General features: G+C 40.8%; 1 protein-coding gene across 2 annotated transcripts in view; it reads right to left on the bottom strand.

The window, feature by feature from the left end:
- The window catches only part of LOC115210382 (mitochondrial inner membrane protease subunit 2), a 646,016-nt gene that overhangs the window by 594,801 nt on the left and 30,407 nt on the right, over positions 1-20,808 (bottom strand). For both annotated transcript variants that reach the window (XM_029778952.2, XM_029778951.2), the window contains exon 2: positions 18,716-18,839. In XM_029778952.2, coding sequence (XP_029634812.1) covers positions 18,716-18,820 — 105 coding nt within the window. In that variant the 5' untranslated portion in view covers positions 18,821-18,839. The remainder of the gene's footprint in view (positions 1-18,715; positions 18,840-20,808) is intronic.

Below are 20,808 nucleotides of genomic sequence, written 5' to 3'. Positions count from 1 at the left end.
TACTAAGTCGATTACACCAATCCCAGTGCATAACTGGTACTTAATTTATCGACCCCGAAAGGATGAAAAGCAAAGTCGACCTCAGCAGAATTTGAACTCAGGACGTAACGGCAAGCGAAATACTGCTAAACATTTCGCCCAGCATGCTGTCAATAAATAAATATGACAGGACCGAGTACATTGAGTTCCCCGTGGGCCCCTATGGTGTTCCTAAGACTGTCCTGCCCACATCTGGAGCACAGCAACTGAGAACAGAAACCAGCAGACTCACTTCTGATGTGACTCCCAACATTTCATCATTGATGAACTGCCTATGTATGTATATAAACATGGCGCATGGCTCAGTGGTTAGAGCATCGAGCTTACGATCGTGAGGTTGTGAGCTCGAATCCCGGACCGGGCTGCGTGTTGTGTTCTCGAGCAAGGCACTTTATTTCACGTTGCTCCAGTTCACTCAGCTGTAGAAATGAGTTGCGACGTCACTGGTGCCAAGCTGTATCGACATTTGTCTTTCCCTTGGATAACACTGGTGGTGTGGAGAGGGGAGGCTGGTATGCATGGGCGACTGCTGGTCTTCCATAAAAAACAACCTTGCCCGGACTTGTGTCTAGGAGGGTAACTTTCTAGGTGCAATCCCATGGTCATTCATGACCGAAAGGGGTCTTTTACTCCTAAGATGGTAGATACTCATGATCTAAATCAAGCACCTTGTTATGAATGTTCTTTTATTCTTTTATTTGTTTCAGTCATTTGATTGTGTCCATGCTGGAGCACCACCTTTAGTCGATCAAATCGACTCCAGGACTTATTCTTTGTAAGCCTAGTACTTATTCTATCAGTCTCACTTGCCGAACCGCTAAGTGACGGGGACATAAACACACCAGCATCAGTTGTCAAGCGATGTTGGGGGTACAAACACAGACACACAAACATACACATACACACACACATATATATATATATATATATATATATAAAGGCGGCGAGCTGGCAGAAACATTAGCGCGTCAGGCGAAATGTTTAGTGGTATTTCGTCTGTCACTACGCTCTGAGTTCAAATTGCGCAGATGTCGACTTTGCCTTTCATCCTTTCGGGGTTGATTAAATAAGTACCAGTTACGCACTGGGGTCGATATAATCGACTTAATCCGTTTGTCTGTCCTTGTTTGTCCTCTCTGTGTTTAGCCCCTTGTGGGTAGTAAAGAAATATATATATATATACGACGGGCTTCTTTCAGTTTCTGTCTACCAAATCCACAAATTCATTCACAAGGCTTTGGTCGGCCCCAGGCTATAGTAGAAGACACTTGCCCAAAGTGCCATGCAGTGGGACTGAACCCAGAACCATGTAAGCATATCTTGTATGCCTCTACTCTATATAAGAGGATGAATAATACTATTGGTTAGTGGTCATGGATGGAATGTCTTTTATCAAAAGTCAGCTTGATCAGGGTTGATTTAGAGTGAAACAACAATAATCATGACACCAATATACCACCATACTACACTACTAAATATTCATAGTCTGTCATGATACTGTGACCACGCCACTCCATCACCACAACAGACTAGTGTATCAGTACACAACTACCTTGTCACATTTTTGTTCCACCATACACATGCAACTAGAATACCATCTTACCACATCTTACCACTGTGTCACAATATCATTGTTCCACTGTATGATCATATAGCTAGTGTACTTCTATACCTATTTCTTTATTGCCCACAAGGAGCTAAACACAGAGAGGACAAACAAAGACAGACAAATGGATTAAGTCAATTACATCAACCCCAGTGCGTAACTGGTACTTAATTTATCAATCCTGAAAGGATGAAAGGCAAAGTCGACCTCGGCGGAATTTGAACTCAGAACGTAGCGGCAAATGAAATACCTATTTCTTTACTACCTACAAGGGGCTAAACACAGAGAGGACAAACAAGGACAGACAGACGGATTAAGTCGATTATACCGATCCAAGTGCATAACTGGTACTTAATTTATCGACCCCCGAAAGGATGAAAGGCAAAGTCGACCTTGGCGGAATTTGAAATCAGAACGTAACGGCAGACGAAATACCGCTAAGCATTTCGCCCGGCGTGCTAACGATTCTGCCAGCTCACCGCCTTTTTAATGTACTTCTATACCACCACCACACCAGTACAATAGTATCCCTCAGTTCAGATAAACATAAAGAAAGCATGTACACACAAAATAGATGCAACATCAATAGACTCACTCATCCTAAACTCTGTGCTAGAACACACACCCACACCACTAACAATAAGCGCAAGTGAACAGCATGCGTCATGCTCTGGCTAAGTCCACTTTGCCCACAACTGCTGTGGCACCACCAGCATCTACAAAGACAATGAAGGGAGTACAACACGTCCACATTATCACACTGCACTCCGAACAATTCCTCCCTGAATGCTAGAGTATGCAGTATAGTCCTCAGGTAGGTAGTGACATGGTATAATTAGGAAGATACTTTTGTGAAATGTGAAGGCACATGGCTCAGTGGTTAGAGCGTCGAACTTATGATTGTGAGGTTGCGAGTTCGATTCCCAAATCGGGCTGCGTGTTGTGTTCTTGAGCAAGACACTTTATTTCCCGTTGCTCCAGTTCACTCAGCTGTAGAAATGAGTTGCGACATCACAGGTGCCAAGCTGTATCAGCCTTTGCCTTTCCCTTGGATAGCATCAGTGGTGTGGAGAGGGGAGACTGGTATGCATGGGCAACTGCTGGTCTTTTATAAACAACCTCGCCCAGACTTGTGCTTCAGAGGGTAACATTCTGGGTGCAAGCCCATGGTCAGTATCGTGACCAAAAGGGGTCTCCTCCTCCTCCACTTTTGTGAGTTATACCTTATCATTCAGTCAATTACTAACTGCATACCATGTGACTGTTAGATTAAAACTGACCTGGAATTGTACAACAACCCCTACATCCATGTACCACTATACTGCACCAAACTACTAGTGAACCAGTAAATTCCACAAAAGAATTTAGATTAGTCCACATTACGCCATAAGGAGCATAGGGCCAATTTTCTGGTTTCTCTGGCATATATATTCCTCCCTGGACTGGATGCTGGTCCATCACAGCATTACTCACTTTTACCAGCTGAGTGGACTGAAGTAACGTGGAGGCACATGGCTAAGTGGTTAGGGTGTTAGACTCAAGATCATAAGATTGTGGTTTCAATCCTTGGACCATTGTGTTCTTGAGCAAAACATTTCATGGAAGAATGTAGCCAGGCCAAATTTGATGAAGGACATCTCCAGCCTGGATATACAACAGCAGAAGCTGTGGTCAATACAGTCCACTAACTAACAAAAGAACTACAACCAGTATTGATCCCGAAATAACACAGCAGATCCAGCCAGTACTGACCAACCACAGCAGCCTCTGCTATCAGTATTGAGCACAAACCTCTTCCATTTTCATAAGAAATAGTACACAGTGTAAGAGATGCCATGCACTCAACACTGGCCAATCCATTATCATCATTGATTCTTATCCACTGCAAGGTCAGCAGCTTTGCTAAATCTAAAATTGCATTTCACTAGATCCTCATTAACCTTTCTGAGAGAGCAGCTGTGGTTCCATGATGCAAAATTTTTGTTTTAAAGTTATCTTTTTTTTTTTTTAATCCCTCCATCAAAATTTTGCATGAACTTTTGTTCCAAACACTAGCTTAATAACGAGTTATGCTACTAAATTCATTAGTTTTGGAATTAATTGAAACAAAGGCAATGTATTTCAATGGAAATATTGTAATAGAAAGGTTAACATGTGAAGTGTATGTGCTTTGCACATCTCTTCAAACACAGCTCTGTAACTTGATATGTTTTAGTGATTTAAAAAAGTGATCAGAGATATATGTGGCTTTTTCAAAGCATACCAACCCACCTGAGACCTTCCCTGGTTCTATGATACAAAACTACTGGTTTTAAAGTATTCAATTTTAAATTATAATATTCCATTATAATTTTATCTGAAAACCATATGGTTATATTTCAAACATCAACTTAATAATAACGAAGTTAATTAGTTTACTAAATCCAAATTATTGATTATTTTCAAAATTAATTGAAACACATAATCAGTGTATTTCATTAGAACTCTGGTCACAAAAGGGTTAATCTTTTTTTTAACATAAAATGTTATCAGTTGAAAAAACCTGTATATTTGCAGTTAGCTGTTTAATATTTATTTTAAATCAACAGTAGCACTGGCCAGCAATGGCTACTAACTGATACAGCAACAACAACCATCACACATCATTTATTAACACAACAGCAATCAATTCTAACTACTTATACAAGTGACCAGTACTGACATTAACCCTTTTGTTACTGTATTAATTTTGAGATGCTCTGTGTTTCTTTCAATTACTTTAAATATAACAAAGAATTTAGTAAAATAACTTAGTTATCATTCAAATAGTGTTACAAACATAAATTGTGACTAAGGTTTGGTGGAAGATTTTAATTCAGAACTTATGAAAATAAGACATTTGTACTATAGAGCCAGAGCCGGTTTCAGCCGGGTTGGTATCGAAAGGGTTAACTTAAATAATAACATCAGCTAACATTGAGCATCAACAGCAGTGGAGGTGCAATGGCCCAGTGGTTAGGGCAGCGGACTCACGGTTGGAGGATTGTGATTTCAATTCCCAGACTGGGCGTTGTGTGTGTTTATTGAGCGAAAACACCTAAAGCTCCATGAACTCTTTCGCCCCAACTTTCTCTCACTCTTTCTACCTGTTTCCTGTCCCCGACTTCCTACGCAACCGCTAAGCCTGGAAGCGCATTCATCTATCCAGCGATGCTCTCGGTGTTGGGGGTTGACCTGCTTTCTCTTCTGTGGGTTTTACGATTCACAAAGGACCACGTTTCGGACTTCTCCCACTACAGAGGCGTGATCTTGCGAGCTCTGAGACGAAGACCGCTTCACTCAACAAACAAACAAACAAGCATCAATAGCAGTGATCTCTAATACAGTAAAAGCAGTAGCTCTCACCACAAACAAGGGCATTCACCACTGACCACTCACATCATAAATCTTCAGCATCCATCTGTATTGCAAGACAATGAAAATTTGCACCACTGGTCAGTTAAGATTTCAGCTGCAACTCCCACTGTGTCTCTGTAGCTCAATTTCTAGAGTCGTCTTCTTCTTGTCTTGAGACAGCATTCACCCGGGGTGGGTTGAGCTGGCTCATTCATCTTCAATGCTGCATCTCTTACAAACGCTGACCAGACCTGGTGATTTGAGGCAAACGACCGCATGATCTCCAACCACTCCTTATTCCAGCGGCAAACATCGTAGATATGGGGACCTGGGTTGGGTTCCAGATCAGCCCTGACTGTCATCAGCCAGGTTTTTTGTTGTCCACCACATCGCTTTCGCCAACCCTGAAGGGGAGCTGGGACAATTGCTTCATAGATGAATTCTCCTGGTTGACGATGGAGGGCATAACCCAGCCAACGCAGACATCTCGTTAGGATGACTTGTCGGAGGGAGGTGATTTTGCACTGGTGTTGCACCAATTCCTAGAGTGGCCTATGTTATTACTGCCACTTCTCACAATATCAGTGAAATGACCCCTCTTGCATGTAAGCCTGCCTGTATAGACATACTTTGTAACCCAAATACCAGAATCCTCTTTTAGCTATATTGGTATGGTTTAAAGGCATGCATCAGTTTAGTCAAGCAAGTTTCTGAAATAGTGTCCAAAGGTTTATAGGGAAATGGACTCTCCTTCCTTAGACTGAACAGTCTACTAAATTACCTGCAAAAATATATACTCTAATGAACAGGTTGAGAGAAATCTGTTTGCTATTTCTAGCAGGTTGAGCAAACAAGAAGATGATTCATCAGCTATTTGTAAAGTGGAGTGTCAACTGGACACATGGCCATAGATCCAATGTTGCAGATATGTCAAACCTTTACCTGATTCAGAATCACACTATGCACTGGTTTATTCTGTGAGACCTGGAATTGTACAATAAAACTGACCTGGAATTGTACAACAACAACCCCTACATCCATGTACCACTATACTGCACCAAACTACTAGGGAACCAGTAAATTCCACGAAAGAATTTACATTAGTCCACATTACTCCATAAGGAGCATAGGGCCAATTTTCTGGTTTCTCTGGCATATATATTCCTCCCTGGACTGGATGCTGGTCCATCACAGCATTACTCACTTTTACCAGCTGAGTGGACTGAAGTAACGTGGAGACACATGGCTAAGTGGTTAGGGTGTTAGACTCAAGATCATAAGATTGTGGTTTCAATCCTTGGACCATTGTGTTCTTGAGCAAAACATTGAGCAAAACGTGATGACAGTGTGGCAAGGTTTTGTATAATTGTTTCTAACACTTCTGGAGCTTTCTTTCGATTGTTGGTGGTCAATGGTGGTGGAAGAAGTGGTGACGAGTAAACTTCATAGGTGTAGGTTGTAATTGTTGTTGTAGTTATTATTGTCACTATTATTTATTGTTATTCTTGTTGTTGCAGCAATCAGTATTGTTTTCATTATAGCTGGTTTTGTTACTATTAGAAATACCTTTACTGGCAGAGAGCTGGCAGAAACGTTAGCACACCGGGTGAAATGCTTAGCGATATTTTGTCTGCCGTTACATTCTGAGTTCAAATTCCGCTAGGATCGACTTTGCCTTTCATCCTTTCAGGGTCGATAAATTAAGTACCAGTTACATACTGGGGTCGATGTATAAGACTCAATCTCTTTGTCTGTCCTTGTTTGTCCCCTCTGTGTTTAGCCCCTTGTGGGCAATAAAGAAATAAGAAATACCTTTACTGTTGTAACTCAGGTTAACTCTGAAGAAACAGACTGATAATGAAAAGCATTCCATCTGTGACCATCCTGTCTTTTTCTCTTGTGCAGAGAGAACCCAGAACCCCAATATCCATCATGTCCTTCACTGAGACAATGGAATATGTTTTCAAGGGGAACTGGCTGCTTTTTCTAACAAGTCATACAGTCCTATACAGGATCCTACATTAGCTCACCATCTTTACTGTTGATGATGCACTTGTCTTCCTCTTTACTTCCATCTTCTCACCAGACCCAATCTTTCTTCCACCCCATCTACCATCACTAAATCCCCGCAGTACACTTTGCCACACACCCCATCACTCTACACTTCTCCCTCCCTACATACAACCATCAGCATACCCTACACCATCACGACTGTCTTCTTCCCCCACACTGTACCATCCACCAAGCCACCCACACACTGTTCAAACTGAATTATCCTAACAGACAACATTCATGCAAACAGTTTTATTTAATCCAACTAAAATCAATTTTGCTTATCTATAAATCATCAACATCAATGACAAGGTAGAACATGATCAAGACCATGATGATGATGATAACGTTCATATTGGTTGTGATTGATACTGGTGGTAGGACGGCTTAGGGGAAAAGAATACTGACTACAGAGTAATCCTCACACAATTTGCACTCTTTTACTCTTTTGTGAAGGCGCATGGCTCAGTGGTTAGAGCGTCGAGCTTACGATCGTGAGGTTGTGAGCTCGAATCCCGGACCGGGCTGCGTGTTGTGTTCTTGAGCAAGGCACTTTATTTCACGTTGCTCCAGTTCACTCAGCTGTAGAAATGAGTTGCGACGTCACTGGTGCCAAGCTGTATCGACCTTTGTCTTTCCCTTGGATAACACTGATGGTGTGGAGAGGGGAGGCTGGTATGCATGGGCGACTGCTGGTCTTCCATAAACAACCTTGCCCAGACTTGTGTCTAGGATGGTAACTTTCTAGGTGCAATCCCATGGTCATTCATGACCGAAGGGGGTCTTTACCCTTTACTCTTTTACTTGTTTCAGCCATTTGACTGTGGCCATGCTGGAGCACCGCCTTTAGTTGAGCAAATCAACCCCAGGACTTATTCTTTGAAAGCCTAGGTCTCTTTTGCCAAACCACTTATTCTATAGATCTCTTTTGCCAAACCACTAAGTTATGAGGGTGTAAACACACCAGCATTGATTGTCAAGCGATGTTGGGGTGGCAAACACAGACACACAAACATACACACACACATACATATATATGGCACCTGTGTCGGTGGCACATAAAAAACACCATCTGAGCATGGTCGTCTGCCAGCCTTGTCTGGCACCTGTGTCGGTGGCACATAAAAACACCATCCGAGCGTGGCCGTTCGCCAGCCTTGTCTGGCACCTGTGTCGGTGGCACATAAAAACACCATCCGAGCGTGGTCGTCTGCTAGCCTTGTCTGGCACCTGTGTCGGTGGCACATAAAAACACCATCCGAGCGTGGCCGTTCGCCAGCCTTGTCTGGCACCTGTGTCGGTGGCACATAAAAACACCATCCGAGCGTGGTCGTCTGCTAGCCTTGTCTGGCACCTGTGTCGGTGGCACATAAAAACACCATCCGAGCGTGGCCGTTCGCCAGCCTCGTCTGGCACCTGTGTCGGTGGCACATAAAAACACCATCCGAGCGTGGCCGTTCGCCAGCCTCATCTGGCACCTGTGTCGGTGGCACATAAAATCACCCACTACACTCTCGGAGTGGTTGGCGTTAGGAAGGGCATCCAGCTGTAGAAACACTGCCAGATCTGACTGGCCTGGTGCAGCCTTCGGGCTCGCCAGACCCCAGTTGAACCGTCCAACCCATGCTACATGGAAAGCGGATGTTAAATGATGATGATATATATATATATATATACAACGGGCTTCTTTCAGTTTCCATCTACCAAATCCACTCACAAAGCTTTGATCGACCCAAGGCTATAGTAGAAGACACTTGCACAAGGTGCCATGCAGTGGGACTGAACCCGGAACTATGTGGTTGGTAAGAAAGCTACTTACCATACAGCCACGCCTGTGCCTAAGTTATCTTTGGTTGGTACCTAGGAATATGTGACTATTCATACACTTTGCATACTTAGATATCATTGGTTGATACCTAGGAACATGTGACCTTATTTTGGATTGCAATGTAAAAGAAAGCATCTGCTTGGCATATAGTGTGATGCCTTGAATAATGTCTTGACTGCTACTTTCAGTAGTGTATCAGGTAATCTAACAAACCGTCTTGTATCATATGACATCACTCACTACACATAATCACATCGTACTAGGGTTATAAACTACCAGTCAGCTATAACTGGGACCTAACCTAGTTGTACGCTGGTGCCAAGCTAGAATGATATATCAGAGATATGCACCAGGATATCCAGTAAATTTATTGCAGATAATTACGCCATACTCACATCGCACTAAATACATTGCTGATAATTTCAGTACAAGAGAATTATATCACACGCAAATACACCATCAGTAAATTCATTAAGTGCTTCTTATCCAAAGAGTAAATACATTACATGGCAAAACAATATTAAAACTTTTATTCTCAGAGTAAATATGTCACATTTCATGAGCAATGAAAAAAAAATTCAACGATGCAAAAAATTAATAAAAATTAATATCACATTTGCTTCTATGCATGGAAAAATAAACCCACATTTTCTTTCTTTAATGATGGAGTTACAAGTAGATGAAGTTATAAATAATAGCATGTAGAATATTGTGTTACAAAGAAACCTTGGATTGAAAATCTGTGAACATTTTTTTTTTTTTTTTTAGAAAGAAGAGAAGAAGAAAAAATAGGCGCAGGAGTGGCTGTGTGGTAAGTAGCTTGCTAACCAGCCACATGGTTCTGGGTTCAGTCCCACTGCGTGGCATCTCGGGCAAGTGTCTTCTGCTATAGCCCCGGGCCGACCAATGCCTTGTGAGTGGATTTGGTAGACGGAAACTGAAAGAAGCCTGTCGTATATATGTATATATATGTATGTATGTGTGTGTGTGTGTGTTTGTCCCCTCCAACATCGCTTGACAACCGATGCTGGTTTGTTTACGTCCCCGTCACTTAGCGGTTCGGCAAAAGAGACCGATAGAATAAGTACTGGGCTTACAAAGAATAAGTCCCAGAGTCGATTTGCTCGACTAAAGGCGGTGCTCCAGCATGGCCGCAGTCAAATGACTGAAACAAGTAAAAGAGTAAAAGAGTATTAGTAATCTGTGAACATTATAATAGTAGCACATCTGGTATATTCACAAATGTGAGTTCAAGTCCCATGGACAGTCTTCAACTTTTTTTCTAACCAAAGGTTTTTTTTTAACCCATCTTACATACTATTATTAATAGCTTTATGTACTTCAAGTTCCACCGTTAAAAGAAAAATGATTTATTTCATATCTCTTGCAGTCTCAATAAAATTTTTGAGTTGTTTTGTATAATGGTAGTAAATCTGTCATATTCACAGAAGATGTAGGTTCAAGTCCTAGGGGCAGCCTTTATCTTCCCCCCACCAAGGGATTTTTAACCCAATATTTTACATGCTATTATTAATAACTTCTTATTTTTTGAGTTTCACTGTTAAAAAGAAAAAAACAATTTATTTCATATTTATTAAAGTTTCTAAAAAGAATTTTAAATTCTTCCAGTGTAAACACACCTAAGTTGTTTTAAACAGGGTTAGAAAAAAGAAAAATGCAGTAATGAGTTAACATTACCTGTAATTAGAGGAAACGAGAAACATTCTAAAAAGTCAAATTATGATGAATGCCTCTTAAATTATCCAGTATTTCATAATTTCGATATTCATGGCCAATGTTTTGAATTCCAGCAGTATTAGCTTTATATTTCTTTTTGCAATGAAGAATTTCTGCACTAGCAATATGCTGTTCTATTATTACTACATCATCTCTTTGATTATTCCTTTTTCAAGATTTCTCCAAATTTCCAGATTATAGGATAGGATTTTTTAATCTTTGAATTTCTTTTGCATTGTTAATTAAATGTGACATATTTGCTCTGCAAATAAAAACATTCAATATTGAGAAGCAATCATCATCATCATCATCATTTAATGTCTCTTTCTCCATGCTGACATGGGTTAGATGGTTTGACAGGAGCTTTCTGAGCTGGAGAACGGTACCAAGCTCCAATGTCTGCTTTGGCATGATTTCTACAGCTGGATGCCATTTCTAATACCAACTGTTTTACAGAGTGTACTGGGTGCTTTTTATGTGGTACCAGCACCAGTGAGGTCAACAAGAAACTCGCAAGACAAGATGATGAGAGGTTAAATTATGATAGGTGGACAGAGATAGGCACTTTACTGTAGGAGTAATACTTGGTTACCCAAGTTGGAAAAGAAATCATGGATAAAATTTATGATGATTAATTATTATTATGCTTGACATAATGATAAACTTAATAAAGATTGGTTTGCAATGAAATTACAGGCAATGTCATAATTGCCTGTAATGAATTTACCATGAACAAATTGAAACAATACCAAAACAAGCAATTCCCACCAACCATGGATTCACAAACACCTTGTCCTTTACATGAACAAAGGACAAACTAGAATAACGAGATCAAGATATAAGAAATTCACAAATGAGCACAACACATGTGCACTCCCATATATATATGACAGGCTTCCTGACAGTTTCCGTCCATCAAATTAATTCACATGGGATTGGTCAGTCTGGAGCTATAGTAAAAGACACTTGCCCAAGGTGCTGTGCAGTAGGAGTGAACCTGAAACCATCTGGTTGCAAAGTGAGCTTCTTAACCATACAGCCTTACCTATGATTTACTCTGGGCTTTTTAGGCTTTCAGAGACTGGAGAGAGCAACATGGTTTTTGCTCAACATGAATAGATCATGATTGATGTCAGCAGGAGAAAAACAGAGGAAGAGTAAGGAGACAGAGGAAGAGTAAGGAGGTAATTTGACGGACGAGGGGATCAATGCTCAAGGGACGAAGGATTGGACACATGGTTATGACATTTGCTTCCCAGCCACATGGCTTTAGATCCACCTCCCACTGTGTGACACTTTTGGCAAGTGTCTTCTAATATAGCTTCAGGCCAACCAAAGTCTTGTTAATAAATTTGGTAGACAGAAACTAAAAAAAGCTGGGTGAAGGTGGCAAGTTGGCAGAAACGTTAGCATGCCGGGCAAAATGCTTAGCAGTACTTTGTCTGACTTTACGTTCTGAGTTCAAATTCCACCGAGGTCGACTTTGCCTTTCATCCTTTCGGGGTCGATAAATTAAGTACCAGTTACGTACTAGATTTGATGTAATCAACTTAATCCATTTGTCTGTCCTTGTTTGTCCCCTCTGTGTTTAGCCCCTTGTGGGTAGTAAAGAAATATGAAACTAAAAAAAGCTCAGTGTGTGTGTGTATTGCTATGTGTGAACATCTGTGTCTCTTTGTCTTGAGAACGCACAGTAGCTGTAAACGTGAATCATTGTCATACAAGCGGTGCTGTTTGTTTCTAGTCTTCCATGCAAATATATCGCGCAATGGGGAAATACATGAAGGTTAGCAGCAGGAAAGGCATCCAGCCATAGAAAATCTGCTTCAATGAATTCCATCTGATTTATGCACACAATGAAAAGCATGCACGTTATAATGGTGATTATGATGATGATAGTAATAAGGATGGTGACAATGATGATGGTGTTAATTAACAAAAAATAGTATATGGATTTAGAGGGAGCTGATAGAAGAGAAATACTTTAACACTTTCGTTACTGTATTTATTTTGATATGCTCTGTGTTTCTTTCAATTATTTTAAATATAACAAAGAATTTAGTAAAATAACTTAGTCATCATTCAGCTAGTGTTAGGAACATAAATTGTGACTAAGGTATGGTAGAAGATTTTAATTCAAAACTTATGAAAATAAGACATTTGTACTACAGAGCCAGAGCTGGTTTTGGCTGGGTTGGTAACGAAAGGGTTAAGAATTGTTTCTCTATTATATATTTTAACCCTTTTGTTACCATATTCTGTTGAGATACTCTGTGTTTCTTTCAATTACTTTAAATATAACAAAGAATTTAGTAAAATAACTTAGTCATCATTCAGCTAGTGTTAGGAACATAAATTGTGACTAAGGTTTGCTGGAAGATTTTAATTCAAAACTTATGAAAACAAGACATTTGTACTACAGAGCCAGAGCTGGTTTTGGCCGGGTTGGTAACGAAAGGGTTAAGGATTATAAAGGACAGATAGAGGAGAGCTAAGTACATGGAAGAATTAAAAGCAGAGTTGTGAAGACCAATAGTGTCTATACAGACTAATAGAGTTAAGAAATATCTTTTGGTAGAGCTACAAAGACTAAAAGAGTGTGCAATAACTGATGGCAGAATAAAACATCTTACAGTGAGACATAGAGAGAGAGAGAGAGAGAGAGAAGGAGAGAGTATGAAAGTGAGAGATGGGGGGGGGTGAGACAGCGAAAGTGCAGGTGTGGTACACAGAGGGAAAGAGAGTAAGAGAATGTGTGAGTGAGGAAAAGTGTGGGAAAGAGAGAGGAAGAGAGAGTTGGGTACTTTACAAAGAATTAATCAAACATAACAATTGTCAAAATAAAATACAGCCAATCCCATTCGTGTCATTATATAAATTAATTATTTTTTCTCATATTTTCAATTAACAGATTTGTTTTTTGTATGTGTGTAGTATTTATAAATATGTATGTATATATGTATTTTGGTAGTTTTTTTTGTTTTGTTTTGTATGTTTTTTTTGTTTGGTTTTTTTTTTTGTCTTTTTATGCTCAACCCTCCTTTCGGAAAGCAAAACCTAAGTGTAACGAACACAACTTCTTCGTCAGTCTCATTATTTAAACAATAATTAATTTCAAAAATGTCATTCCGTCATTTTAGCTTTGTATTTTGTTTACTTTTTTTTTTTTGGTTGTTTCTTGTTTGTTTCTCTGTTGTTTGTTATTTATTTCTTCAATAAATGATCAAACGAAATCTCATACGAGCTTGGTTGTTGTTATTATTACTAGTGTGTGTGTGTGTGTGTGTGCATGCGTGTGTGTGTGCATACGCGTGTGTGTGTGTGTGGCTTTTGAAAGATGAAAAGGTATAAAGAAGTTGTGGTGGTGGATGGAAAGGAAAAAAAAAAAAAATGGCACAGTTCCAATGAGATTAGTTCTCTAATGGCAAAGATTTCAGAATAAAAGTTTTGTGTGGAAGAGAGGAAAAACAAAATTTGGTTTCCGTTGTTTTTAATAAACTGTAAAGATTAGTTGAAGAGTTTTCTAAAGTGAAATAAATTGATGTTTGATGGAAGTGTCAGGTTTGGGCTGACATATCTGCAAGGATGCATTAATGTGACCTCATAATAGAGGAGAGCTTTGGAACAGAGTGGGGGTGGAGGGTAGGGTGGGGGTTAAAGGAATCGGGGGGGAGGGGCAGGGTATTGATAGAGAGTAGTTGAAGGAATCTGTGGGGTATTGATATAATGCTGTGAAGTTCATAGGGGAAAATGAGAGAGAAAGAGAGTTGTGTGAGAAGAAAAAGAAGTTGAGAGAGAAGAGAGAGAAGAAAGAGAGGAAGGAAATTGAGAGAGAAGATAGAGAGAGGGTGATTGGGGAATGAGAAGAGAAAGAAAGGGCATTAAATGAGAGAGCTGAGAGAAAAGAAAGAGAGAGAAGAGAGATAGTTGAGAGAAAAGAGATAGAGAGTTAAGAGAGAAGAAAGAGAGATAGTTGAGAGAGAAGAGAGAGAGAGAGAGAGAGAGGGTTAAGAGAAAAGAGAAAGAGACTTGAGAGAGAAGAAAGAGAGATAGTTGAGAGAGAAGAGAGGGAGAGAGAGAGAGTTAAGAGAAAAGAGATAGAGAGTTAAGAGAGAAGAAAGAGAGATAGTTGAGAGAGAAGAGAGAGAGACTTGAGAGAGAAGAGAGAGAGCGTTAAGAGAAAAGAGAGAGAGACTTGAGAGAGAAGAAAGAGAGATAGTTGAGAGAGAAGAGAGGGAGAGAGAGAGTTAAGAGAAAAGAGAGAGAGACTTGAGAGAGAAGAAAGAAGCAGAGCAAGAGAGATGAATGAGAAAAAAGGACAGTTGAGTGAGAGAATGAAAGAGGGAGAGAGAGAGAGTTGAAAGAAAGTAAGAGGAAGAGATGAGTAGAAAGAGAGAAAGAGAGAAAGGGAATAGAGGGAACTAAATAAGGAAGGAGGGTGTGTTGAGTGGGAGAAAGAAAGACAGGGGGAAGTTAGCTGAGGGAAAGCAAGATACATTGTGACAGCAGGGGTGGAGCCAGTTAGGGGGACCAAGCACATAAAAAAAAAAAGGTGCCATGAAACATACCAAACAATTAACACATTTCTCTTTTATTAAATGAAATAATTCATTAGTGATAATATACATAATTGTATTTTACATTCATTAATTTCATGTTTCAGTAACGATGTCATTATGTATGAAACTAAGAGTTTGAAAAAAAAAAATGGTTGAAAAGGCGCCAATTTTGAAAAATATGCTTGAGGGGGCAACAGTGTTCCTTTACTCTCCTATTAACTATGTCACTGGGCTCTCAAGCCATGCCTGGCTCATAAGAGCCGGTTTCCCCGGTTTCCTTGGCGTATAGCTTCCCCACCTGGACAGGACACTGGTTCATCGCAGGTGAGCTGCAAGATGCAGGAGGAAAGAGTGAGAGAAAGTTGTGGCGAAAGAGTCAGCAGAAGTTCACCATTACCTTCTGCCGGAGCCGCATGGAGATTAGGTGTTTTGCTCATAAACACACACATCACCCGGTCTGAGATTCGAACCCGTGATCCCTTGACCACGAGTCCGCTGCTCTAACCACTAGGTCATGTGCCTCCACAGTCTGCTGCTCTAACCACTAGGCCATGTGCCTCCACAGTCTGCTGCTTTAACCACTAGGCCATGTGCATTGTTGTGTGGTCAAGATCTTCATAATTACAAGGTTTTGGGGTATGATACCACAGCACAGAGCCTTAGCCAAATCTTCTATAGTTTTGGCTATCTGTTTAACACCACCACTTGGCTCTTAAGTGCCTTCAGTGGAGTCTATTCTATTGCAAGCATTCAAGCCAGGTCTCAGATCTGAGGATAACCTCTTCCTTTCCTCTAACCTATTTCTTTACTACCCACAAGGGGCTAAACACAGAAGGAACAAACAAGGACAGACAAACAGATTAAGTCGATTATATCGACCCCAGTGCATAACTGGTACTTATTTAATCGACCCTGAATGGATGAAAGGCAAAGTCGACCTCGGCAGAATTTGAACTCAGAACGTAGTGGCAGACGAAATACCGCTAAGCATATCGCCCGGCGTGCTAACGTTTCCGCCAGTCTGCTGCCTTCCTTTGCTCTAACCTAATTATTGGAAGCTCTTTGATCAGATATATTCAGTACTTATTTGTTTATTTTAGGGGCATAAAAAGACAAAGCACAACATAAATTTCAAGTCCAGCTTTTAGACCAGCAAAAACATAAACTTGACCAGAGACACAGAAAACACACGTGTGTGTGTGTGTGTGTGTGTGTGTGGTGATATGCCATGCTTGAGAAGACTTGTCAAGCCAAGTGAAACCATGGTTGTGGCCAATGCCAGTGTCACATAAAAAGCACCTGCTACACTCCTGCAGTGGTTGGCATTAACAAGGGCATCCAGCTGTAGAAACCATGCCAGATCAGACTGGAACTTGGTGCAGCTCTCCGGCTTGCCAGCACCAGTCAGACCGTCTGACCGATGCCAACGTGGAAAGCAGATGCTAAATGATGAATATATATCTGTGTAGTTAAGATGTCTGCTCTACAACCAGATGGTTTTAGGTTCAGTCCTATGATGTGGCACTTTGGGCAAGTGGGCCAATCAAAACTTCGTGAGTAGATTTGGTAGATGGAAACTAAAAGAAGCCCACCATGTGTGTGTGTGTCCCTATCCAACACATGATAGTTGCAAATAAGCATCACCATCATCCAATTAAGGGAAGGGAAGCACTCCATCGGTTACAACGATGAGGGTTCCGGTTGATCCGAATCAACGGAACAGCCTGCTCGTGAAATTAACGTGTAAGTGGCTGAGCACTCCACAGACACGTGTACCTTTAACGTAGTTCTCAGGGATATTCAGCGTGACACAGAGAGTGACAAGGCTGGCCCTTTGAAATACAGGTACAACAGAAACAGGAAGTAAGAGTGAGAGAAAGTTGTGGTGAAAGAGTACAGTAGGGATCACCACTATCCCCTGCTGGAGCCTCATGGAGCTTTAGGTGTTTTCGCTCAATAAACACTCACAACGCCCGGTCTGGGAATCGAAACCGCGATCCTATGACCGTGAGTCCGCTGCCCTAACCACTGGGCCATTGCGCCTCCACCTATCATCCAATTAGTGTCATTTTGTTTCCAGCCCTCCATGCCATAGAAAATCTCTTTCAATAAACTTTGGCCAACACATGCAAGAATGAAAAGTAGATGTTAAACCAATGATGAGATGTCATAAAATTACTAATCACAGTTTCAATCCAAACATCCACTTTCTTGAGGGTTCAGATAGGACAACCTTGGTTGATTTGAGTATGGAATAAATTACACTCTCTCTTTTTTTCTCTTTTACTTGTTTCAGTCATTTGACTGCGGCCATGCTGGAGCACCGCCTTTTTTTAGTCGAGCAAATCGACCCCGAGACTTATTCTTTGTAAGCCCAGTACTTATTCTATCGGTCTCTTTTGCCGAACCGCTAAGTGACGGGGACGTAAACACACCAGCATCAGTTGTCAAGCAATGCTCGGGGGACAAACAGACACACAAACACACACATGCATATATATACATACATATATACGACAGGCTTCTTTCAGTTTCCATCTACCAAATCCACTCACAAGGCATTGGTCGGCCCAGGGCTATAGCAGAAGACACTTGTCAAGATGCCACGCAGTGGGACTGAACCTGGAACCATGTGGTTGGTTAGCAAGCTACTTACCACACAGCCACTCCTGCGCCTAAATATAAACATAAACTTTAATATAAAGTTTTACATTACCTTCATAATCTTAAAACTGTAATTTTAAAATGAGCAACAGGTCATGGGTTAACTGAACTCAACATGACACCTAATGACATGGCCATCGTTTACATCCATCAACTGGATGTAAACGATTTCATTTTGAAGTGAAAAGCCTTAGTGACTTTCATTCTATCTCTCCAACCTCTTACCCTAACTTCCTCTCAATTTAATTCTTCTTCACTCACTCACTCTTTCTCTTTTTGTAGAATGTCACTCCACCAAGGGTAATAAACACTTCATCTTTCAACTCACTCTCCTTTTAATTCAGCTACTGTCACTTACACTCTTAGCGTTTAATACACTCTGGCTTTCACACTCTCTTAACATGACAGGACCAGCAAATAAACAGATTAAAAAAAAACTATGTTCTTTTAATGTGAATAAACATTTTAGAGCAAGTTTAAATGAATTAAATGAACATGGTTGCATATAATTAGTTAATTCATGAGGTCTGGGGTGTGGCATGTTTTGGGTTAGGAGTTAAGATCAAAAGTAAAGAATAGGAGACGAGTATAAAAGATGAGGGTCGTGAGTTAGAATAAAGAGTTAGGGTAGGGATTAGAAGTTAGGGCTTAAACGGTTGGATCTAAAGGTGTTTGGTACAAAAATGCATATATAATTAGTTAATGTTCTGCAGTCTGTTACATAGTTGGGATAAGGGGCTAAGGGTTAAGATCAGGGGTAAAATCTGGGGTATAGGTGTATAAAAAATGGGAGATAAGGAGTTAAGATTTAGAGGGTTGGATTTCAGGGACTTTGGTAAAAAGATGCTACTTAACCTGCATTGATGCTCCTTCAACTTTTGCAATGAAACCTATATTGTCATGGAAGAAGATTACCATTGGCGCCACGGTAACAGCTGTCCCTAATGCAACACGTAACATCTTTCTCTTCAGTTCTCTGCTGTAAAAGAACAACAACAACAAAACATGAGGAATAAACACTTAAGAAAACATTTAAAATTGAATGCAAGATTACGAGATTACATAATTATATTCTGATTTTGCTTTGTTTGTTTGTTTGCTTTCTGCATCTTTAGACTATGTATGCTATTTGAGTAGGGAGATAGTGGGGATGGGGTGAGGGTAGTAGTAGTAGTGAGGGATGGGGGTAGCAGTAGTAGTAAGGATGGTATAGATAGTAATGGTAGCAGTAGTATGGATGATATAGGCAGTAGTAGTAGTAGTAAGGATGGTGCAGGTGGTAGTAGTAGTAGTAGTGATGGTGCAGGTAGTAGTAGTAGTAGTAGTAGTAGTAGTAGTAAGGATGGTGCAGGTGGTAGTAGTAGTAGTAGTAAGGATGGTGCAGGTAGTAGTAGTAGTAGTAAGGATGGTGCAGGTGGTAGTAGTAGTAGTAGTAGTAAGGATGGTGCAGGTGGTAGTAGTAGTAGTAGTAGTAAGGATGGTGCAGGTGGTGGTGGTGGTAGTAGTAGTAGTAGTAAGGATGGTGCAGGTGGTAGTAGTAGTAGTAGTAAGGATGGTGCAGGTGGTAGTAGTAGTAGTAAGGATGGTGCAGGTGGTGATAGTGGTGGTGGTGGTAGTAGTAGTAGTAGTAAGGATGGTGCAGGTGGTGGTGGTAGTAGTAGTAGTTGTAGTAGTAATAAGGATGGTGCAGGTGGTGATGGTGGTGGTGGTAGTAGTAGTAGTAGTAGTAGTAAGGATGGTGCAGGTGGTGGTGGTAGTAGTAGTAGTAGTAGTAGTAGTAGTAGTAGTAAGGATGGTGCAGGTGGTGGTGGTAGTGCTACTGCTAGAGGCGGGGTGGCAAATATGGGTTGGAAAAATGAAATATAAAAAACTCAAAGCAAACCAAATAATTGGAATACTGAATGCAAAAGAAGAAGATGTTGGTGTGTCAGAGAAATTAAAAGAATTATATTGACAGGTGTTCACTTGGTGGACTGTTACTGTCACCTGACTGGCTACAATAACAACAACAGCAACCATAACAACAACAACAAGAGTAACAAAAAAGAACAACAAAACAACAAGGATAAGTGATTATTACAATGGTAACATTAACACAGACATAAACATGGCTGTGTGGTTAAGAAGCCTGCTTTGCAACCATGTGGTTTTGAGTTCAGTCCCACTGTGTGGCATCTAGGACAAGTGTCTCCTACAATAGCCAAGCCCCAGACTGATGCCTTGTGAGTGAATCTGATACATGAAAACTGTGTGGAATCCTGACATATATATACATACATAAATAAATATATATATATATATATAGCGTGCCGCCTTGACTGGCTTCCGTGCCAATGGCACGTAAAAAGCACCAACCGATCATGTCCATTGCCAGCCTCCCCTGGCACCTGTGCCCGTGGCACGTAAAAAGCACCCACTACACTCTCGGAGTGGTTGGCGTTAGGAAGGGCATCCAGCTGTAGAAACACTGCCAGATCAGACTGGAGCCTGGTGCAGCCTCCTGGCTTCCCAGACCATATATATATATATGGTGGTGTGGCAAGAAGCTTGCTTCCAGATCACATGGTTCCAGGTTCAGTCCCACTGCATGGCACTCTGGGCAAGTGTCTTCTGCTATAGCCTTGGGCTGACCCAAACCTTGTGAGTGGATTTGGTAGGCAGAAACTGAAAGAAGCCTGTCGTATATATGAATGTATACATATTTATGTGTACATGTTCTTGAGTCTGTGTTTGTCCCCTCCACCATCGCTTGACATCTGACGCTGATGTGTTTATGTCTCTGTGACGGTTTAGCAAAAGAGACTAACAGAATAAGTAAGTACTAGGCTTACTAAGAATAAGTCCTGAGGCCGATTTCTTCAACTAAAACCCTTTAAAGGCAGTGATCCAGCATGGCCACAGTCAAATGACTAAATTAAAAGAAAACGTGTGTGATGTGTATGATATAT

This window comes from Octopus sinensis, linkage group LG4 (assembly GCF_006345805.1).
Source record: "Octopus sinensis linkage group LG4, ASM634580v1, whole genome shotgun sequence".
In the NCBI taxonomy this organism is placed as follows: Eukaryota; Metazoa; Mollusca; class Cephalopoda; order Octopoda; family Octopodidae; genus Octopus; species Octopus sinensis.
Note: the sequence above shows the minus strand (reverse complement) of the source record. Positions and strands in the feature narration are given on the sequence as shown.